This window comes from Scomber scombrus, chromosome 1 (assembly GCF_963691925.1).
Source record: "Scomber scombrus chromosome 1, fScoSco1.1, whole genome shotgun sequence".
Classification (NCBI taxonomy): Eukaryota; Metazoa; Chordata; class Actinopteri; order Scombriformes; family Scombridae; genus Scomber; species Scomber scombrus.
Window position 1 is genome coordinate 5,408,842 of NC_084970.1, and position 18,677 is coordinate 5,427,518.

At 38.7% G+C, this 18,677-nt stretch overlaps 1 protein-coding gene across 1 annotated transcript in view; it reads right to left on the reverse strand.

Annotated features, from left to right (window-relative positions):
- The window catches only part of si:ch211-186j3.6 (neural-cadherin), a 333,490-nt gene that overhangs the window by 70,450 nt on the left and 244,363 nt on the right, over positions 1-18,677 (reverse strand). The window contains exons 28-29 of the mRNA XM_062419573.1: positions 8,097-8,224; positions 572-699 (exon numbers count right to left, since the gene is read on the reverse strand). Coding sequence (XP_062275557.1) covers positions 572-699; positions 8,097-8,224 — 256 coding nt within the window. The remainder of the gene's footprint in view (positions 1-571; positions 700-8,096; positions 8,225-18,677) is intronic.

Consider the following 18,677-nt stretch of genomic DNA (forward strand, 5'->3'; position numbering starts at 1 on the left):
ATTATTGATTACAAATCTGCTTATTGCATGTGTTTTATTTTGCTGACTAACTGTAACTCAAGTTGATGGATGAACTAATCAGAAAATGATGCTGTTTTCTTTTTTTAATCTCCACAAATAGTTACTTTTTGGATGAAAGCCAAAATACAATGAAAAGTTAAACAAAAGGGAGCTGTCTCAGTAGCCTTCAGGTGAAGACCACAAAACTGCAACATCTGTGGACCTTTATTGTATTTAATACCCCTCTCTCCTCTATACTTTAAGCTATCGAAAAATATTCACTGGTGAAATAAATGATAAAGAAAGATAGAAAATTAAAACTGGGAACTAGAAATGATTTCTTGTACAATACTGGGCTATTTTTGTGATTCTATAATTGCATTGAAATCAGTAAGAATCCACAATCAGCATGGCTTTTATGTAGAGCCACTTCTGACTTATGTTGTGATTAAAATAATCAGATAAAAGTAAATTCAAGAAGTCTGACCCACACTGAACCACCACACACACACACACACACACACACAATGACAATGGTCTTTCAATAAGTGAGGCGTGCATGTGTGTGTACCTGTCAGTGTTGGGTGTGATGCCGGTCACTTCACAGGAGGAGTGGTCTTCAGTGGTCAGCCAGCTGCCCAGTCCTTCCATCTCCATGACTGCTGCCCCTGCACAGCGATCCAGGGTGAAACGTACTTCCTGGAGAGAAGACACACAGAGCTAACATTATCAGAGAGAGCAAATGAATGAATAGAGCCCACTTCTCTCTGCATTATGAGTGTACCTCCTGTTGCTGTCAAGTGTTTTTAAAAAAAACCCATTATTACTACAGTGGTAGCTGCCTGTATGACTCACATTTCTTTCATTAGTGCATATTACTCTGCTGCTGCCTCCTATGTATTGTGTTAACGTGCTGTGGTGACTCCTGCTGTCTTCTGGTCAGCAGTCACCTGACTGTTTTGGTTCAGGTGGCTCGTCAGTGACAACTGGGAACACCTGGGCTCAGTCTACAAAGTCCTGGTTGCTCCTAACAATCTCTCTCTCTCTTTCTTTCTATTTGGTTATGTTGCAGCCTTTGTTCCTTTTTATGTTATATACAATGACAACATACTAGCTACACTCGCATGCACATCCTACACTACTGATTCCATTGATCTCCATGTATACTTTTGTTAGTTAACCTCAGTTTGATTAAATTAATTATTTTTGTCATATCAGTCATGGCCCAAAAGCCAGGTTGTGACAACACAAACTAGATCTCAGGTTCAACCAGCATGTTACAATGATTGGTGTATTTGAAAGCCATGACAACAATGACATTTCCACCCAGCTTGATTCAATTATTCCATCCTCTGTTTTACTCTGATATAGAATTCTTCAACAGGTAAATACTAAAGTCTGAAATTTGTGAACTAATCTTTTTTGGCCAGATGATTAAGAGTAGTATTGTAACAGCACATGGTCATTTAAAGGTCTGTAAATGCTTTTTCAGAAATTGGCCCATTAGTGACCTTATTTGGCAACAAAAACGACCAGTATTGCTCTGGTAGATAACAACGGCTTGAGTATATGCCAGTGTTTTAGCATACAGTGCCAGCCAGTAGTTTAGTGTCAAAACACTTTTTTTTTCTCACATCTATGGGAAAAGCTTTTATATGTGAATAAAACCACAAGTGTCACTCACTTGCAATATTTCTGTAATGGTTGCCATAAAATTTGGGTATCTAAAGTAATTAATTCCTGTAAGACATTCATGTAAAACATTCACCAGCTTTGGATTACTAAAAGGTCTTCATTTGATAATGCTGTTTACAATGATTAAATATGCTAGAGTGTAAGGAAGGTTGTTTTCATGCCTGTATTTCAGAGCTCACATGGAAATGACTGGTTTCGAGCATTAGGTTTTGTTGAGACCACAACTCATCCTCATTTTATAAATACTGATTACCAAAACAGGATGAAAAAGGGGTGTCTTATTCATTAATATTAAAGTACATGACCAAAATACAAAGAGTAGGACACAAGCTCAATATACCTAACTCCATTTCACTTTCGGATGTACTCTGAGGGAAAATTAAATCATGCCTTGGTGTCCTGTACAGGAACAAATCCTTTTTTTTTTTTTTTTTTTTTTTTTTTAAATCTCCCAGATTAAATCCTGCGTACTACCACTTTTTGACTACAGTGACACCATTTATCACTTTGCTTCTAAATGTCTCCTGGCCTAGCTCGACAGATTTCTTCATTCCATTCTCAAATTTGCTACAGGGGCCACCTTATCATACCCACTATTGTGCGCTGTACAGCAAATCCGGTCTCCCACCTTTCTCAATCTGTCAGCAAAAAACACTGGTATGCACTTATTTACCAGACCCTGATTGGACTCACCCCTTTATATCAGCCTACATTCCAACAACTTCATTTCATTCAGTGTTCTATCAACCTGAACTAATTCTGGCACCAAATCCCTCCAACATGCCGTTTTCTTTCACGGGAACACACTGCAATAGGACCTGAAATAACACAACTTTCACTTTGCCAACCATATCACATTATCACACTTCATTAACATACACATGTATGAGTGCATTCTTTGCGACTCATACAGATGTTGTACCATCTGCTTCTATGGGTATTTTTACCACTGTTAATATATTCCTGTGTTTTTACAGCTCTACCTGTAAATAGATATTCCTACATACCGTCTATTGTTATTCTGTAATCCTCTTTTGTGGTTGTTTGTATTTGTTTTGTAGTGAATGACTGTGCCATCTAGGCCAGGTCACTATTGTAAAAGATGTGTTCTTTACCTGGTTAAATAAAAGAAATAAATAAATAAGGGAATATCCCTGCTTTAACATGGTGGTGACACGACACACACACATACCTAGCCCGATTGCTTTGTTTCAAACCAGCTATACTTTTTTCCTGTTTAAGCTGTCTATCAAACTCTGGTGCCGACTAACCAACCTGACCATGACCCTCCTTTTCAGGTGGACTTTTGTGGTGTGAAATGACAGCAGACTGACAGTTAGAGCTTGTGTTCTTTGTATTTGAGCTGTTCCCCATTCAAAAAAATGAGTGAAACCTCACAGTCACAGCCTCCCATAACATAACATTATAAAATGCCTGCTTTTGTCCTATTTCTGTCTGTTTGTCACTATTTTTATAATCAAAGCCAAGTTAAACTCTAACTATTAATAGAGCCTGATCGATATATATCAGTCAGCTGATATTAACTGCCAATATTGGCCAAACACATATATCAGTATCAGCAAATATGTTGTTCGATATGTGCATGTATATACTGTATATGTGCCTATATATATAAAATCACATTTAATATACTGCTTTTTGTGTTCTCTATGGTTTTTTAAAATTCATAGTTAATTATAATTATTGAATTCCCAGAGGTGTTTACTGTCATTTCATACACTAAAGTTCATTGTTAAACTGTAATATATCAATATCCATAACATATGTTTGATAACCACATTTGAGGGATCAATGCAAAAAAAACCCTGTGTGTTTATGTATATATTCTGTATGTATAAGATTATCGGCCAATATATCCATATTCCTTCTTAATATCTGTATCTGCGTTTGGCCCTTAAAATCCAGTATCGGTCAAGCTGTAACTACTAATGCTTATAATTAGGTTCTTTTGTGGTTTTTTTAATTAGTTATTTTCACAGATACCAGAGATGAAAAATATGGTTGCACTAATGTGCAGCATTAATGTTTGTCAGTCACCAGAATTGTTTTTCCCAATGTGGTGCAGGTGATGATGATGCAGGATGACACTTGCCAAAACTGTCCAATCAATGAGTTAGTCATCAGTCTGTATGACATCATGTTTGCAGCTCTTGGTTCATCAGTGTGAACATGAACTGAACTAAAAGGCAACAATGTATCAGTTGTTTTACTAAATAAACTACAGGCATGAAAAAGCACTTATTTTAATTAATGGAAGTAAAGCATCTCCATACGAATGTATTAAGCTTATAATTATTCATTGCATTGTTTGACACATCTTGCCAAAGGCTGTACGCATATTGTACGTTTTATTTTTCACACTACAATGACAGAGGCACGTTTGCCACTTCAAGCATTCAGTGTTACTTTAAAACCGGCATCAACAGGAAGTAAATGTGTTGGAAAACAACAGCTAAGATCTACCTGATGTTAGGGCTGGGCGATATGGATAAAATCAAATATCACAATATTTTTGACCAAATACCTCAATATCGATATCGCCACAATATTTTAGGAATGACTGTTGTTGCCTTCACAAAATATTTAACCAATGAGATTTTCCATAAATAATTATCAGTAATGTGGATATCATGAGTGAGTAAAAGGCAATAATAGAACAGCTAAAACAACCTGGTAAGTTAAAAAAATGACATAATTTTACTGTAATGCAGGCTTTAAAACCAGGAAAAGACAACAATTCTGCCATATCACGTTATTACAATATGCCAAATTTGCCAGTCAGTTACACCTAGGGAGGGCAGAATAATGACAAAGTGTGTAAAAGGCAAATAAAAGAACAGCTAGAACATCAGGAAAAAATACCTATGCTATATCACGATATTACGATATGCAAATTCTAAGACGATATCTAGTCTCATATCACGATATCGATATAATATCGATATATTGCCAGCCCTACCTGATGTGCCTGCTAATTGTGTAGTGGCACATAAACAGTAGTTGTTTGTAGGATTAAATATCAATACATACTTTACAAGATTACATAAACAACTTAAATTCTTAAGTCCTTAGAAAAATAGTTTCAGAAGGCTTGGTATTTTTCAATAGCAATGCTACTCTGCGGTTTCAGACCAGGATTGCCTTGGTTGGGTTATAACTGATTCATGGCTAAACTTTGTTGTGTGATATTAGAAAAACACTGCTCATGGGTAGACTCCTGGCTGCTGAATCGTACAGTAAATCTCCACACGGCAGCTCTGTCCTTGCTGCTTTTGATCTCACGCTGTCATACAACCAGGTTGGATAAACTGCTGGTGACTATTCAGGACAAATGAATAGCTTCACATGTGACGCAGTATAACACTGTTGTGATTTGGAATAATCCCCCCTTGTACGAACAAAAAGTCTCACTGCACTATTGTATTCATGCAATTCTGAACGCTGTTGTGTTACCCTAAATTGTCGGTGCGTCCATGTATTTGTTTGGCTGCTCATGTTCTCAATACTGAGTACTCTGTGTTTATGTGCGTATCAATGTGAAGCTGACCCTGAAGAATTGTTTCCTTTTATTCAAAAGACATTTTAAAAGTAAAAAAATATATATGAAAGAAACGGATATGTGTCACAACTGGTACAGGTACTCTAGTAGGTAGCAATGGTTGTTGGGATAGGATTCAGAGAAACATCATGGGTCTTTTAGTTAAAGGCTAAAAAAAGCATCAGTTTTGTTTTTCCAGAGTGCTGACAAAGTGACTGAAGTGGTCATCATCTACATAGTTTCCCAAAACATTGTTGAGACGCATCTAGTCCAGCTTTAAGGTGTTTAAAACCCGCAATGACACTGTGAGACTTGAAGTTTTCAGGCTGAATTATATCAAAGACTCTAAAAATAGGCTCACTTGTTCTCTTCTTGATATTAAAGAGGGGCAAGAACTATAAGGCAGTGGGTATGTGTGAGTCCTTGGAGGTGAAGAGCTCCAGGCGGTCCTCAGTCAAATGAAGATTAGCTTAATTTCACTCTAATTTAATTCACTTGAAATTATCCTGGGTAGAGAATGTCAAAGGAGGGCTATTGCAATCATTCGTCTCACTCTCACCACTATTATCTTCCTTTGTACTGTACAGTGCAGACACTTCTATTATGCTAAATCACCAAGTAACATCTTCTGCATTTGGATCCCTGAGAAATAATGGTATTAAATAGGCTTGCTTGGGTACAAATGGGTGATATTTGGAGTCAGTGATATGAAATAATATCGGAACCCAGTCGGTGACATTAAAGTTGATGCAAACATAATTATGTTGATTATTCATGACAGTATTTACTAATTGATTACAACAAATAAGAGCATCTAGTTTGAAAATGTGATGTGGTTTTTTTCCTTTGGCACTATCAAGGTCAGGCAGCTCAGCTGGACTTTTTGCTGTAATTAGACTTGTCAAGAATTCCCTGATCTATTCCTTGCTATTGGTTTTCAGATTTAATTCCACAGGGTCATTCACACCCATAAAAATGTACACATTTAGTTCATGTAATTGGGGCAAGAGTTGTGGTAAAGAGAATGTGGTACTGCAAGATGTAAAACTGAACTGAAGAAGAAAAGAGTAAAGCCTCCTCCTTTTTCCAAGCACGGTGGAATTGAGGGTAAGTGGACTTCTTGGTTGTAGATACCTGAAGATGTTTCCCTTCTCATCCAAGAGGCTTCTTTAGTTCTGACGGACTGGTGGTAAATCTGAGGTATTTAATCTCTGCGGGGTCGTTACCATGGTCATTGATACCACTTGGTTGATTAGTGTTTCTGACTGTTGTAATGTTCGTCACCACAGTCGTTGGAGTCACCTGAAGCCAAATGTGAATGGTCGTTAAGTCTCCTGGGAACGGTGAAAGGACAATATTAGAAGTAGGGGGATGAGACCTGGCCCCCTCTGTTGAGAGATGGTTTCTCTACTAAAAACCCTCCTGAGGCTATTTAGTCATTAAGCCTCCAATGACTCTAACAACGGTCATTACAACAGCCAGGAGCACTAACAAACCGAGTGGTATCAATAACCTTGATAACGACCTCACAGAGGTTAAATAACTGAGACTCCCCACCAGTCAGTTAGAACTGAAGAATCCTCTTGGATCAGCAGCTAAATGTCTCTATGTTTTCTACATCCAAGAAGTTAATTTGCCCTCGATTCAACCCTCCCCGGATAATCACAACCTGGATGACTAAGAATCTTCGCAGACTAAGAGGCTTTTTGGTTGGTTTTAAAATGTGTTTCGGTGATCCAAACACAGCTAGTTCCTGTAGTTACTTTCATTGTCAGAAACTTGATTCACAGCCTGTCAATTGCAAAAAAAACAAGCAATTTCAGTGGAGGTACTTTGACGGCCGCAATTGCCCCCAATGATTACATTGCAGTGTGTTTCACAGCTGTAGACTGAAGCAACTTTGCTTAATACTGGAACAATTCCGAAAATTTTTGTCCCCATTAGCCACATAGACCCTAAATGATGGCGATGTAGGGTCTACTTTGAGAAATGCAAGTCACTGCTTAATTCAGCTATATACAGCGTGCAGCAAACTTCAATATTGAATAAGATAATAATCACAACATGCTGTCATTATAAAAATAAATACGCTGCAGTAGATGGCCCCTTGTCAGACTTTTTCCAAGTTTGCCGGAGGGGAGGCCCACAGTCTCAGACTTTGAAAACCCCTGACTGAGATTATTTTTAAAGAGCCTATTTTTTATTTTTAAGATATCTTATATGGTCTGTGGGTAAAGCAGTATACATCACTATGAGGGGGAACATTTTTTGTCCAATTTTCCCAAAAGCAGCTGACTACATCAGCATCAACATTGATCAAAGTTTTGTTTTCTTTCCTAAGGTTAAAAATTCCCCTTTTCAATTTCAGTCAAAGTCAATTACAAAACAATCGATGCTGGATCTTGAATGTATCAAGCAACATTTTGATTTGTCTGCAACACATAAAGAGGAATTTACATAATTGTAGCTGAAATGCACCAGAACTCTTCTCAAAGACAGATAATGACTTCAGATAATCAAAGTGGAAACAGTTACACCATTTAATTTATTCCCTTGCATAAGTGATTAGCTGAGATGATACGGCAGTAGAGGGGATAAATGAAGCTGTTCTATGAATGACAGCTTTTATTTACTGTACATCTCACATCTTTTTAAAAGTCAAAGTCAATATTAATACAGAAAAAACACTTCTTGGTTTTAGTGATGAAACTGAGACACTGAAAAAAACAAAAACCCAAATAAAAACAGATTTTTCATGTGCAAGTTTATCTCAGTATGAATATACTCCGAGCTTATTTGCTAAATAAATCATAGCTGGTGTTAAATGGGTGAAGCGTCCCACCTTGCTGTTGCTGCGGACATCCAGCCGATGCCACCGCCTGTCTGCCACGTTCACGTTGCCAGGCAACTGTAGCACCGCTGTGCCGGAGCCATGGTTGATTTTCAAGGTGGGGGTCCCATCTATTAGCTCTGGATGGAGAGAGAGAGAGAGAGAGAGTGAAAGAGTGAGAAAGAGAGAAAAAATAAGGAGGACTGGTGAGGGGTGAGATTACTTTCTTTTGAAATCATGAGGTTTTAAACAGTGTGGAGTTTTGAAAGCGGCTGTCGGTATTTTTTGGTATGAAGCTGTTGACAACCAATATTTGGCTCTGGTACTCAACTCTCTTAAACTGCACTGAAACCATAGTAACAGACTGATGAATGCCAGAGAACTGAGTAGTGTATAGTGTCCTATTATACAGCAGAGTATACAGACTTGCCAAATTGCTGATATTTTTCTGTATATTAGCTTTAATGAGGATTATTGCAAAGCCTGCAGTTATGTTTTTTTCTTCACATCTCGTGGCAGTCAACAAACATCAGACAAATGTTATTACATTCTATTTTCTGACTTACTCAAATGGGAAATTAAAAGTTAATGAAGTGGTTAAGGCTGCCTGTGTGCTCGGCGCCATATGTAAGGAATTATGGGAACGCATGTCTACCAGCCAGCATTGGCAATCTGTCGTCATGCATGCTGAACTTCAAAAGTTCACGCAGACACATCATTCCGAACAATGAGCATCTTAGTGTTTAGTGTGCTGGTGCTGGAGCGACTTCATGCCTCAGCAGCTTGTATTCGGAGGCTGCATCAGAACTGAGGAGAAACTTTCTAAATGTCAATTTCCTCACTTAACAAAACTGAGTTTCTATTATGGTCAATGACTGAATTATTTTTAGGCGTCTAATTGCTTCTGCAGAATGTTCAAATATACTCTTGGGTCTATTTTTATGAAGTGTACTTTTAGTTTCTTCCCATTACCATTATTGCCCATGAAAAATCTATATCCACTAATATGTTTGCCACAGTGAAAAGCTGCCTTCAGTAATGTGTAGTCCATCATGTTGAACAGCAAGTGTACTGCAGTCTTTTCAAAAAACTTATCATGCATCTATTAATAAATCAAAGCCTGTAACATACTGTACAAAAACAAATAAATATTTTTTTAAAAGTCTGTGGCAAACACATGGAGGGATGTTTTAACAATGAAATCATGAAATGGGAGGGAAAAAAGCAAATCTGACTGCAGTGACTTCTCAGAAAACAAGCTGTAATTATGTTGTTTTGAAATTATGGCTTATGTCAAGCCAGCAGTATGTCTCTGTTGACTGTATTCAATTAAAAATAATAACAGACCGTCACAGTTCATGTCCAATAGCACATTGTTCCCAATTCCCCCCATGACAGCCACCCTGAAGCTACACACCCACATAACCTTTTGCCACAATTTCCATTAAATCATTTTGTTCTTATGTTTCACTTTGAGGGGGTCTCATTGGGCATGGGGTAGTTTCTTACATGTTAGTCGCAAAACTAGAGACACAAAATCCAGAGTGAATTTTGCTAACTTCTGCGTTGTGACATTTGTCTTAATGTTTGAGATGGCTGGGAGTCAAAAGAGGCTGACAAGCATCAAATTCCTGCTCTTCACTCCGCCATGTCTGACATCAGCTGAGCTTTCGTCATCCCTCTTGCTGCATCTCTGGCAATGTCAGTCTGTCTATCAGCACTCTTTCATCTGCCGTCTCTTTTTTTTTACCTCGTGCCTTGCTTCACTCTTTCATTAACTTTTCCCCCCGTAATTGACTTTTTTTTTTTTACATTGTGCGGCTTTCAAATACCTGACAAACGCTTCCTACTGACATTCTGCTTTTAACTGTGACATCACGAAGACCAGAAATCGGGCTTTTTTTTTTTTTTTTGATGTGTATTGAGATGTGTCGGCTCTGAATGTTTGTGTGCAACGGCATTTTTGCCGCCTTTCAAATGATTTCATGTCACAGATCTCACTGCATCTTCACCTTGAGCTAGAAGAAATTAGATGTTGTCGAGCACATGAAATGCTGCTCTTCACTAATTGCCTTGTTAAGGCTGAGATATGCGTTTGCGATGAGTGACCCATACTTCATTAAGTTGCCTCTCAAATAGGTAAAAAAAAATCCAAAGCCCTGGCAATGTCATTTCGTAAGCTGTAGTGAGTGCAAATTTGTTGTTAGCCTCTCTTTTTCCCCTCAACTTTTCCTTCAATTACCTTCAAGTTTATTTAGTAGGCTCCAACAGCAAGAGGAGTTCGCTGCTGTGCTTCAGGAATCATCCAATTAATTTTAATATATTGGCTGAGTCCTGAAAATGGACCAAAAGAACAGAGCAAATTCGATATATATCAATTCAATCCAAAAGTGCCCTCCTTTGTTTAACTTATCCATTGTCATCTTTAGGCCCTACCTCTCTCCCTCAGTATCTTGGTTGCCTCATTCACTCTCCTCTCTCATTTACTGTCCCACCTGGGACCCTCACCTTTTTTTCTTCTTTATCTCACACATCTCAGTCTTTGGATTTCCATTCTTCGGGCTGCCCCCTCCCCAACCTCAGAGGAATTTCTTTCTTTCTTTCTTGAATCTCAGTGTAAGCTGACACAATCACCCCATGCCCTCCCTCTACACCCCCACTGGGGCAGCTAGATAAGTCGGAGCTGGCAGCACACTCAAAGTCACAAAGGACGCTTGCGTAAGCCAGACAAAAAAGACCTTTTCCCAGATGTGAATACTTGTACGCATGAATCCGTGTAAATGCATACAGATACATGTACACTAGATGTAGTGGAAATGTGCAAGTGCACACAGAGAGATGCTCAGAAGGAGTTAAAAGGTGGACTGACCAACTGATTGTCTGTCACGGCTAAGGAGCCTTCTTGTCGTGATTGACGTGACATTTTCCCAGGAGATGAAGACAGATTTCAGAGGTCTCAAAGAAGGAACACAGGGGAGAAGTGAAAAGAGATAAAGAAGTGAGGGGAGGCCACCAGGAGCTGTGAGAGCCAAAAGTAAGGCAGGAAGAAATAAGGAGGAGATGGAGGAGGGAGGTACGATTGAGCACTTAAAGGGAAAGATTAAAAGCAAGAGCGAATTAGAACAAAGTTGGGAAGAAGGCAAAGTTGTAAGATGGCTGATGACAGGTGGGATGATGGACAGTGACTGAAATAAATAAGAAAAGATCAATGCAGACAAAAGAGAAACAGAAAGTGATGAGCAGAGAAGAACATGATGATGGATCAAGGAGAGGACTAATAGAAAGCAGACCGAGGGAGCAAAGAAAGACAGAATTCCCTATTGTCACCAATCGAGTGCAAATCACGTTTTTTTTAATCTATTGATTGATTTCTTCATTTTCATGTTTCATTAATGAGTTTAACAAGGTTGTAATCAAAACTGTGTGCTGCTTCAGTGCTTTTAGTCTCCAACAAAGAACATTATGAACTTAACATGTCCATCCACCATGCTTCTCAGAATTTGCAATCAAACTTTTATCCAAGTGCTGTCTTTGTATCAGTTGGAAACTATGAACTTTGTGACTGGAAACCAAAGAGATCATGTCAGTTTTATACACGAACACACCAGGAACTGAAGATATGACTGTTAAACTCTTCACCTAGGGTAAACTAATGGGATAGATACTAAATAGATTAAGTACAATTGTTAAAGGACCAGTGTGTGATATTTAGTGGCATCTAGTGGTGATCCTCCTGTGAGAACATTGTAAAAGGAACCCCAAGAACACCAAAGAGACTAAAACCAACAATGGATCTGTCCTTCTAACAAGTAGCCAAAGCTTGATTTAACACAACTATTTGTGTCACTTTTGATTAGTACAAATGAGTGCAACACCATGAATTCCTCTCAGGATATCCCCATATTTAGAAAGATCATTGTTCAATCGGTTTTCAAATGTGCCGTTCAGAATAGCTATAAATATTTTTGCCCTTCAGTGCGATTGGAAAACTAGCTCTTTTTGAGTATAATCAAACCCTACGGCCACTTTCAGACTAACTTTAGCCCTGCATAAAAAAACACAGACCATGATTAATATGAGTGAGGCTATATGTGCAACAGAGTGGGGTTTCATTGCACAGAGCTGCGTAAAAAAAGTACAGGGTCATCTGCCAAGAAAAGGTCCGAAACAGTCTCAACTTCACCAAAGTTATTACAATTCAGCCACATGAATATGAACCAAATGTTATAGCAATCCATCTGTTAGTTTTCATTACATTTAGTTCAGTACTCATGGTGACAGTAGAGGTATATTCAGAAGGTCACCAAAGTCATTAAGCTTAATCCTATGGGGACCATGAATGTCTATACAAAATATTACAGCAATGCATCTGGTAATTATTGAGATCTTTCAATCTGAAACATAATGGTGGACTGACTGACAATGCCACCCTTAAGCCAAGTTGATAGAATGGGTAAGAACAATAAGCAAAAACTATATGATCAACTGAAAACAAGGGAAATCATGGTAATCCAGATAAATCGAGAATTTCCATAGTGATAGGCCAGATTTCCATGGTTTGTCCCTGTTTCCCAATACATGTGGGAAAGGCTGCAAAGGTTTCCTGAATAGGAAGAAAAGCTATTTAGAGAGGAGATGGGTTGAGTCCCAGAATGATTTTCATTTTCAGTGATACATTATATTGTAAGATGAACTATTGTAAATGGTGTAATGAAAATCCCACTGCCTCATAGCCACATAAAAGCACGCTGATTCGTGTTCCTATGACTAGCACAGTAACTGTTGAACTTTTCTCGTGATGCTTTGCAGAAGTTAAATGGAACTGAACCGAGTGAAAGAGCTATGCAGAGACACACAAACAGAAACAGACAAAGAACAGAATGATAGAGGCCAGTGGGAAATGCTAGCTGGGAGCAAAGTGGGTTGGTAGGCCAAATGAGAGCATCTTCACAGGGGGCAGGATGCCTTTTAAATGCTCTGAGTGTACCAGGGTTAGGACAAGACTTTGCTCTTAAAGGGCTCATCCACACGACCAGGCTTCTTCTCCGATACTCATACGTAATTCATCACTTCCACTCTGAGACGGAGGGAGAGAGAAAAAAAGACAGGGAGGGAGAGAGAGGGAGAGCGAGAGAGTAAAAGGGTATTCCTTGTGTGTAAGGAGAGCTTGAACTCCCGCAGAGTTGGGGGCTCTTAAATATGAAATATGTCCTTCTCTTCTGACGGCCTGAGGATACACAGGAGTCAAACCGAGAGCATATGGACTGCATAAAGAGCATTACAAATCACACTGCTACACACATACACCAACTCATCACCCACACACTGGCAGTCACATACAGTATACACTAATGTCTACAGAAGTCAGCTTGTGTACGAATTGGCAGGCGATGTAGCAAGTGCAGGGCATAGAGCCTCTTGTATAAACGATCTGTCAGCTAGCTAGCCAGCCCCGCAACCGGCACATATTGGATCTCCACATCCAGCAGCAGTTCCTATTTGGAAATCGTTGCAGTGCTAAGCTGGGGGGCACGGCTACAAAACAGCTCTGTGGAAATTGAACCTTATGCCAAAGTGAACCTGTGTGTTTGTGTGTGTTATTGCCTGCAAGATCACTTCTCTTCCCTCTATAATCTTCATTTATCAGCCAATCCCCCTTTTTTCTAATTCTGGAACAGTGTGAACAATATTAAGAGTTGAGAATATGCCCCTTTTGGTTCAAGGGAAACATTTTAAATAAGCACATACCTGTCAATGCTTATTTTATTACGGCCGTTTTTTTTAACATTCTGTACGGGTGCTGTAATTATACACATTTAATTTGTCTTGTTAATTCGTCTATTGATTGGACAAGCACTGGCCTCTGGCTGGTAGTCTCAGTACACGTGTGTGTGTGTGTGTGTGTGTGTGTGTGTGTGTGTGTGTGTGTGTGTGTGCGTGTGCGTGTGCTTGTATGTCAGAGTAGGCCTGTGTGTTTGCTCGAGCACCTCGGGGGAAGTCTATCAGTTCCAGCCATGTTTGTCATTTATTGTTGATCTGGCTAGACATAAATCATTAACTTGACGATCAATCTCACTAATATAATCAAGGTAAAAGTGTGGCATTCATGATCAGTGCAGGCAGTCATGATGCTGATGCTGACGATGAAGTGAGTCAGTTATAGTATTGGGTGTGTGTTGTGAGTGGAACTGATGAATCTGTCCATAGCTGACAATATGCAAAAGTGTCAGACTTGGAAAGTTGATGTAGCTAATGTGTTTTTCTGGCTAATTTACAGTCAGTTAATTCAAACACATTTATTGTAAATAACATTAGTGTTAACATGTAGAGTGCAACATACAATAGAGAACACTTTTGAACTCCAAAGGACAATAGTGAATTTAGTGTTTATTAGTTATTTGTTAGGAAGTTTTTACTTTCTTGTCCATTAAAAAATATATATGGAGCCAGTTAGCAGTATGTTAGCTTAACTTAGCATTAAGGCTGGAAAGAGGACTGGCCCTGTCCAAAATGTCAAACTATTCCTCAACTTATAAGTTGTTAAAAAATATATATTTTAACACAGCTGATTCACAAATTTAAACACTTTGGGTTGAACATTTTAGTTTAAAGATTTGAAGAGGACATGTCATGTGAGGAATATGAAAACGTTTTGTTTATACAGCTTGGAAATACTCAAATGTTGCTTATTTCAAATTAATGTGTGACTATTTGTCAGTTTTTTACAAATTATTCATGACTGAAGAGCACCAGACATGTGAAAAAACAGATAAAGAGCATAAACAAAACAAGAATAACAACGTTTGAAAAGGAGTAGGAAGAAATATACACTCTCCCTGATTACTTTTATGATCTGTGCTGTTTTCAATGTAACTAATTATTTAGATTTTATAACTGCCATATTTCCCACATTTATGTGCATAGTCAGAAGCTAGGAAAAAAATCACATATGACCCAGTTGTAATTACCACTATGAGACATTTATGAATGTTTTTTATGCAGTCAGCTAATCATAGGTATGATAAATCTAATGTGACAGGAAGGTGATATAATCTTACTTGATTGATACATCCTTACCACAGAGCAACCCTAACTACCGTAGACTGTGAGAGAGGTATAACTACCAACTGTAAGTATATTAGAGGTCACATGCTCGCTGGGAAACACCCCCAGAGATGGTGACAGTTGGTAGTGACAATGTCAAAGTGAATGCAAGTCAGGCAGGTGGACAGTACCGTACTTTTCTAAAAAGTAATGCTGAAATGGAAGCAAGAAGAGGTCACTAGAAACTTTTGGGTCATAAATATATCTAGAGAATGTGATTGCATATTAAATGTTCCTCAACTAAATCTTTTCTTGACACAAGCTGGACACAAGCCACATGTTAACAACAGGTATAATGGGGACGCTGTTTCGTCCTTCCAAGATCTGCTGCCAAGTTTTTATGGGCACATAATAGAAGAAATGACTACCTCTGGTTATAAAGTGAACATAGCTCTTGTATTTGATATGAGTGGTGTGAGTCTTGTGGTGGGGAAGGAGCTTCATATAAACAACTGAATATTCATTAGAAATTTTAAGAATGTGCGTGTGTTGTTATTAGCTGTAAATGCCTATTAGCTATTCCTAAGCGTTAGTGTTGATAATGGTTTCCAGTCAAGCTAATGATAATACCCAGGTAAATTAGTATGTAAATACAATATGCTGTAAGGGTTGCCTGCATATTTGCATTCTATAACACTGTACTGTACATACAGCAATCAACATAACTGGTTTACTCCAAAATCCTGACAATTAGCGTAAGTGTTTGCATACAAAAGCAGCTCAGCTCGGCTGGTGCAATTGTGTTGGTTTTTGGTGTGAGCTGTACTTCATGGTCACTGCTTTTAAAAAAGGTTGCTCTTCAACTCATGAATAAAGTATCTGTGCAGTGTTATGCATTGAAACTTTTGGAAAAACTTTGGAAACTTTGGTCTTTGAACTGCTGCTCTTTTGAGCCCAGAATTTGGATGAACTTCATACATGAAAATGTGAAACAAGAGCTTAGCGTGGTACAAACTGACCCTGAGCTTCTGACTAAGATGGCCGTCCTAAGCGCAAAATGTCTTTATGGAAATGTAAGGCTTCCCAAATTAATAAACATTTGCATGCTGGTAAAAGTAAATGGATTTTGAGGGAACATCCAATGTTCTGGTCTTACCTAGAACACATGAGGTCAGCTTAAGTATGGCTATTATTATACCCTATACGCATACACACACTACACGAGCTCTGTGTTATAACCATGTAATCTCCTCTCCCCCAGAGGCCGAAAGATTGGATGTAGTGCGCAGCTATGTTCCCAGTGTGTGTGTGTGTGTGTGTGTGTGTGTATGTGTGTGTGTGTGTGTGTGTGCCTTACACCTTCTCTGGCCTACGCAGCAGGGCTGGCTTGGTACAGCTGCCCCGCGGCAGGATAAAGGGCGGATGAGTGGGAGGCTTTGGAACACCAAACCAGCATCTGAATAAGAAGCTGAAGGTCTCTGTGAAAAAAGTGTGTGTGTGTGTGTGTATGTATGTGAAGCAGTAGGGAATATGATCAGACTCAATGGGCAGCATCACTTAACAAGCCTTAATAACAAGGTGAATACTGTAGCGCACACACACAAACACTCTCACACATAAAACCGATATGGTCGAAATGAAAATTTTCGAGGTACATTAGTGGCTTCTCGTGTGCCACTTGACATTCATAGATGAAAAAAAAAAAAAGCAGTTCTGGTTGTGCAACAGTCTCCTTTGCAGCCACCTGACATTTCTTTTTTGTCCATTTCTACTGCCTCTGTTCCCTCAAATCCATATTTCACCCCTCTCTCCAACCCCCCCACTCTCTGTATCCCCAAACCATTATTGTAATCCCCTTTTCAAACTAAACTTTCAACTTCAAATCATTCCATGGGTGCAGCACGTTCCACCTTACATTACCATTTTCCAGTGCAGCTCTTGTACTTTTAATACATTCTGTGTCAGGATGAGACCTTGTGCGTTCAGTTCACGGCATGTTTGATTTGGGAGTGAATCACTCAATTTTGTCTGATTTCTCTTGTAATTAAGCATCAATCCAATATGGTTTTTTGAGCATCAATGTGAGCAGTGGATGCTTGACGCTGTTCTTCTTAGGTTGAGGTAGAAAAGTGTTTGTTGTTGTTTGAGTTCAGATTCTGGTCAGTGACGCAAATTCGGTATCACCTTAACATACCTAAAATAAACAATGGTACAATATCAGTGTTGTCCTTTTCCCCTTACTGCTGTTCATCTTTGTTCTTGATGTTATTTGTTCACTCGTAGACTGATGAAGGTGGCTCACTGTTTTGTACTGAAAATCAAATAGGCACGCATGCTTTATTGATCATTTTTGTGTCGTTTTACCTTTGTTAACTTTTGACCTTCACAGTATGTGCTCTTCAATTGGTGCAATCTAATCATCCTCATGGTACATAAGGACATCAAAGGTGACTATATATCATTTTTCATTTTCATGTGGTTCAATTGAACTTACATCTTCTAAATTATCTTCTCCCATCTCGCTCTCTCTCTCTCAAAAAAAAAACATTCTAAAAAAAATCTATATCTCTACCTTGAATGATAGTGGCAATTCAGTGGTGTCCACATCCGCTATGATGGAGGTTCATCCCTGACTGCTGCTGGTAAATATGTTTTTTAATAATGGTGATATATCAGAGGGCTTTGTGCATCAGAAAAAAATCATTTGCTGCATGCTGAGGGTGGATTATACTTAACAGTCTAGAAAACCCCCAGTAAACCTTGCCTCACCTTGCTGTAAGGATCAGTTAACCCTGCAAGAGCTTTTTTTAGTTGTTCAGGAAGTGGTTGTTGTTGTTGTTGCAGCATTTTGAAAGTATAATTTCAGTTTATTCAAATTTGGGTTTTATTCTCCTAGTTATGGTTTCACAAACCCTGGGTAAGAAAAACATATTTGAAAGAGAAACCACAGGTAAAATGATTGCAAAAGCCCTTCTTGTAGTTTGGGTACAAAGTTTTCATACAGGTTTAAATTTGATCTACCATATCAACCTATGGGGTGTGATCACATTAGGATCCACCTCCAAACTAAATGGTTTAAATATTCTGTATAAACTGCTGGCGTGTTTACAACTTGACTGATTATATTACTGCTCATATTTTCATCCTTTTAGTAAAGCTACATTACCAACTGGACAAAACATGCAAGGGCCACACAGGGGCCTCAAACATCCTCCAACTGCTTATCATTTGGTTTTAGAGATTTGGGTCCTGATTTATTAGCTTATGTTTGGACTGGTCTTGAAGAGGGGCCCTGTGCTTAGAATCAGTAAATGATATTGGTAAATTCAGCATAGATTTTACTGGCACAAATGATCACGCATCATCTGCTTCAATCAATCGTTATTGGAAAAGACCCCTAACTAGGGACGTCACTTGTCACTAGGGACCGATTTTGCATTCAATAGACCGAAACCTGTTAACCCATTAACCGGTCACTAACCGGTTAATATCTAAGAAAGGTTGTGATGTAGCTTTTGTTTGTGAGAGGTGTCTAGTAGGTGGTGGTTG